This window comes from Salvelinus alpinus, chromosome 3 (genome assembly GCF_045679555.1).
Source record: "Salvelinus alpinus chromosome 3, SLU_Salpinus.1, whole genome shotgun sequence".
Taxonomy (NCBI): Eukaryota; Metazoa; Chordata; class Actinopteri; order Salmoniformes; family Salmonidae; genus Salvelinus; species Salvelinus alpinus.
The window spans coordinates 98,331,069-98,337,068 of NC_092088.1; the positions used below are offsets into that span (position 1 = coordinate 98,331,069).

At 41.6% G+C, this 6,000-nt stretch overlaps 1 protein-coding gene across 1 annotated transcript in view; it reads right to left on the bottom strand.

Moving 5' to 3' along the window:
* LOC139569885 (transcription elongation regulator 1-like protein) overlaps nucleotides 1-5,264 on the bottom strand; it is a 202,793-nt gene extending 197,529 nt beyond the window's left edge. Inside the window, exons 1-2 of the mRNA XM_071391208.1 lie at nucleotides 5,255-5,264; nucleotides 4,597-4,797 (exon numbers count right to left, since the gene is read on the bottom strand). Coding sequence (XP_071247309.1) covers nucleotides 4,597-4,797; nucleotides 5,255-5,264 — 211 coding nt within the window. The remainder of the gene's footprint in view (nucleotides 1-4,596; nucleotides 4,798-5,254) is intronic.
* Between the last annotated feature and the right edge of the window lie 736 nt (nucleotides 5,265-6,000).

The window sequence follows — 6,000 nt, forward strand, 5'->3', positions numbered from 1 at the left end:
TACAGTAACCCAACTGTCCAGGTAGTAACACAATAATATAATTATACAGTAACCAGTAACCCAACTGTCCAGGTAGAAACACAATAAGATCATTATACAGTAACCCAACTGTCCTGGTAGTAACACAATAACATCATTATACAGTAACCCAACTGTCCAGGTAGAAACACAATAAGATCATTATACAGTAACCCAACTGTCCAGGTAGTAACACAATAAGATCATTATACAGTAACCAGTAACCCAACTGTCCAGGTAGTAACACAATAAGATCATTATACAGTAACCAGTAACCCAACTGTCCAGGTAGTAACACAATAAGATCATTATACAGTAACCCAACTGTCCAGGTAGAAACACAATAAGATCATTATACAGTAACCAGTAACCCAACTGTCCAGGTAGTAACACAATAAGATCATTATACAGTAACCAGTAACCCAACTGTCCAGGTAGTAACACAATAAGATCATTATACAGTAACCAGTAACCCAACTGTCCAGGTAGTAACACAATAAGATCATTATACAGTAACCAGTAACCCAACTGTCCAGGTAGTAACACAATAAGAGCATTATACAGTAACCAGTAACCCAACTGTCCAGGTAGTAACACAATAAGATCATTATACAGTAACCAGTAACCCAACTGTCCAGGTAGTAACACAATAAGATCATTATACAGTAACCAGTAACCCAACTGTCCAGGTAGTAACACAATAAGATCATTATACAGTAACCAGTAACCCAACTGTCCAGGTAGTAACACAATAAGATCATTATACAGTAACCAGTAACCCAACTGTCCAGGTAGTAACACAATAAGATCATTATACAGTAACCAGTAACCCAACTGTCCAGGTAGTAACACAATAAGATCATTATACAGTAACCAGTAACCCAACTGTCCAGGTAGTAACACAATAAGATCATTATACAGTAACCCAACTGTCCAGGTAGAAACACAATAAGATCATTATACAGTAACCAGTAACCCAACTGTCCAGGTAGTAACACAATAAGATCATTATACAGTAACCAGTAACCCAACTGTCCAGGTAGTAACACAATAAGATCATTATACAGTAACCAGTAACCCAACTGTCCAGGTAGTAACACAATAAGATCATTATACAGTAACCAGTAACCCAACTGTCCAGGTAGTAACACAATAAGATCATTATACAGTAACCAGTAACCCAACTGTCCAGGTAGAAACACAATAAGATCATTATACAGTAACCAGTAACCCAACTGTCCAGGTAGTAACACAATAAGATCATTATACAGTAACCAGTAACCCAACTGTCCAGGTAGTAACACAATAAGATCATTATACAGTAACCAGTAACCCAACTGTCCAGGTAGTAACACAATAAGATCATTATACAGTAACCAGTAACCCAACTGTCCAGGTAGTAACACAATAAGATCATTATACAGTAACCAGTAACCCAACTGTCCAGGTAGTAACACAATAAGATCATTATACAGTAACCAGTAACCCAACTGTCCAGGTAGTAACACAATAAGATCATTATACAGTAACCCAACTGTCCAGGTAGAAACACAATAAGATCATTATACAGTAACCAGTAACCCAACTGTCCAGGTAGTAACACAATAAGATCATTATACAGTAACCAGTAACCCAACTGTCCAGGTAGTAACACAATAAGATCATTATACAGTAACCAGTAACCCAACTGTCCAGGTAGTAACACAATAAGATCATTATACAGTAACCAGTAACCCAACTGTCCAGGTAGTAACACAATAAGAGCATTATACAGTAACCAGTAACCCAACTGTCCAGGTAGTAACACAATAAGATCATTATACAGTAACCAGTAACCCAACTGTCCAGGTAGTAACACAATAAGATCATTATACAGTAACCCAACTGTCCAGGTAGTAACACAATAAGATCATTATACAGTAACCAGTAACCCAACTGTCCAGGTAGAAACACAATAAGATCATTATACAGTAACCAGTAACCCAACTGTCCAGGTAGTAACACAATAAGATCATTATACAGTAACCAGTAACCCAACTGTCCAGGTAGTAACACAATAAGATCATTATACAGTAACCAGTAACCCAACTGTCCAGGTAGAAACACAATAACATCATTATACAGTAACCCAACTGTCCAGGTAGAAACACAATAATATCATTATACAGTAACCCAACTGTCCAGGTAGAAACACAATAAGATCATTATACAGTAACCAGTAACCCAACTGTCCAGGTAGTAACACAATAAGATCATTATACAGTAACCCAACTGTCCAGGTAGAAACACAATAAGATCATTATACAGTAACCCAACTGTCCAGGTAGTAACACAATAAGATCATTATACAGTAACCCAACTGTCCAGGTAGAAACACAATTACATCATTATACAGTAACCCAACTGTCCAGGTAGAAACACAATAAGATCATTATACAGTAACCCAACTGTCCAGGTAGTAACACAATAAGATCATTATACAGTAACCCAACTGTCCAGGTAGAAACACAATAACATCATTATACAGTAACCCAACTGTCCAGGTAGAAACACAATAATATCATTATACAGTAACCCAACTGTCCACCCAGCTGTCCAGGTAGTAACAGATCATTATACAGTAACCCAACCACCCAGCTGTCCAGGTAGTAACAGATCATTATACAGTAACCTAACCACCCAGCTGTCCAGGTAGTAACAGATCATTATACAGTAACCCAACCACCCAGCTGTCCAGGTAGTAACAGATCATTATACAGTAACCCAACCACCCAGCTGTCCAGGTAGTAACAGATCATTATACAGTAACCCAACCACCCAGCTGTCCAGGTAGTAACAGATCATTATACAGTAACCCAACCACCTAGCTGTCCAGGTAGTAACAGATCATTATACAGTAACCCAACCACCCAGCTGTCCAGGTAGTAACAGATCATTATACAGTAACCCAACCACCCAGCTGTCCAGGTAGTAACAGATCATTATACAGTAACCCAACCACCCAGCTGTCCAGGTAGTAACAGATCATTATACAGTAACCCAACCACCCAGCTGTCCAGGTAGTAACAGATCATTATACAGTAACACAACCACCCAGCTGTCCAGGTAGTAACAGATCATTATACAGTAACCCAACCACCCAGCTGTCCAGGTAGTAACAGATCATTATACAGTAACCCAACCACCCAGCTGTCCAGGTAGTAACAGATCATTATACAGTAACCCAACCACCCAGCTGTCCAGGTAGTAACAGATCATTATACAGTAACCCAACCACCCAGCTGTCCAGGTAGTAACAGATCATTATACAGTAACCCAACCACCCAGCTGTCCAGGTAGTAACAGATCATTATACAGTAACCCAACCACCCAGCTGTCCAGGTAGTAACAGATCATTATACAGTAACCCAACCACCCAGCTGTCCAGGTAGTAACAGATCATTATACAGTAACCCAACCACCCAGCTGTCCAGGTAGTAACAGATCATTATACAGTAACCCAACCACCCAGCTGTCCAGGTAGTAACAGATCATTATACAGTAACCCAACCACCCAGCTGTCCAGGTAGTAACAGATCATTATACAGTAACCCAACCACCCAGCTGTCCAGGTAGTAACAGATCATTATACAGTAACCCAACCACCCAGCTGTCCAGGTAGTAACAGATCATTATACAGTAACCCAACCACCCAGCTGTCCAGGTAGTAACAGATCATTATACAGTAACCCAACCACCCAGCTGTCCAGGTAGTAACAGATCATTATACAGTAACCCAACCACCCAGCTGTCCAGGTAGTAACAGATCATTATACAGTAACCCAACCACCCAGCTGTCCAGGTAGTAACAGATCATTATACAGTAACCCAACCACCCAGGTAGCACCACTAGCTAATTGCTACTTGGAGTACAAACCAGCAGCTAGGAATACTGTACTAATCTGTTTTACGTTCTAAAGTCTCACAGGATACACCACAGTCTGCATTTGAAGTTGAGGATGCTTCATATGTCAACCATGACTCTAATACTGCTGGCAGAAACCTTTCTCACATGAACTTCTATAAAATGCAATGTAGAAATTAGCCTGTAGATCAAAGAAAGACTCTGCATAAATACAATAAAAATAAAAGCTGTTTAATGCTACCATTCGCATAATGCCACATATTTGCAATTACAATTCACCAATTAGGACATACAGCAACAGCCTTAGTGAAAGACCTGCTGGTATTAATGATGCCAAAAAAAACCTGCAGTTAGGACATAACAGCCTTAGTGAAAGACCTGCTGGTATTAATGATGCCAAAAAAACCTGCAGTTAGGACAATAGACACAGACCTTAAACAACACAACCTAAAACACATCAACAGACTGCAGACACACATCCTGGATTGGCTAAACAGAGGTCGTGTCTGAAATGGTCCCCTATACCCTACTTAGTGCTCAACGTATAACGTGGACCCCAAATTACCTATTTAGTGCATTACTTTAGACCAGAGCTCGATGGGCCATGGTTAAACGTAGTACACTATACAAGGAATAGGGTGCACTTCAGCCAGGCATCACAGGAGTTTGTTTACCTGGGCCAGGTGGAGACAGCCGAAAGGGGATCTTGATTGGTGACAGTTGGAACAGGCGGAGGGGATGGATGAACGAGGGAGAGCAGGAGGAGGGCGAAGGCCCTTGGAGTCTGGAGGGGTCTGATTCCATGGCTGTCATGGCGGCAGCTGCCAGAGAGATCCTCTTGTTCCTGCCCACTCTCTTGATAGCCACAGGACAACCTGGAGAAAGAGAGAGAGAGTGAGACAGGAAGAAGGCGAGAGACAGAGAGACAGACAGAGAGACAGTGACAGACATAGAGAAAGAGAGAGAGAGAGAGAGAACAGAGAACAGAGAACAGAGAATTACTAATTGACCCCTTCTCTACTCTCTTCTTCTCTGTCTCTCTGTTCCCACCATCAAAGGGAGAAAGGTTTGGTCCCAGAATAATGATGATGAGGGTTCGACCTATGAGCAGGGGATCATTTCAGAGAGAGGCAGTGCTAAAACAAGCTAGTGACAGTAGAGGTTTAGTTAATAAGTATAAGTTAGTGAGTTGGTATATTTATATAGTCAGTCATGGGGTTGGTGTAGCTTGACAGAATACTACAGAAAATAACCCGTACGATATCAACATGTCATATTTCTGTTCTGGGTCTGCTTTCCAAATTATGCTCTATTATCAATTTAGTGCACTACTTTTGACCATGGTTCATAGGGTTCAGGTCAAAAGTAGTGCACTATATAGGGAATAGGGTGCAATTTTGTGAGAAAAAAACCCTGGATAAATCATCAGGGTTCTGCCTGCATATTAAAAGGCATTAAACGGTGTGTTTCCCAAATAGCACCCTATGCCCTATCACCAGAGCCCTATGGACTACATAGGGAACAGGAATCCATTTAGGACACAGGCACTGTCATAGTACTACTGAAGGAATCCTTCTCCTGGATGAAGCATGACTCTATCTTTGTATGTTGATTTAGATGGATGCCATGCCAACACTGTGGCTTTTCATCCCCAGGCTCATAGCGTTATGCTGGAGGACCGTCCCAAATGGAACCCTATTCCCTATGGGGCTCTGGTCAAAAGTAGTGCACTATATAGGGAATAGGGTGCCATTTGAGACCTAGCCAGGGTGTATCAGACAGCAGCTAGCGCCTAGCGCCCTAGCGTGATGTGGTGGAGCTTACAACTGGAGCCAACGGAGGAAGATAATCACAACTAAGCCTACGCACACATGGAATCTGTGTCCTGTAGGAAGGGTGTTATGTCCTCTCTCTCTCTCTCTCTCTCTCTCTCTCTCTCTCTCTCTCTCTCTCTCTCTCTCTCTCTCTCTCTCTCTCTCTCTCTCTCTCTCTCTCTCTCTCTCTCTCTCTCTCTCTCTCTCTCTCTCTCTCTCTCTCTCTCTCTCTCGTAGGAAGGGTGTTAAGTCCACCAGCAGCAT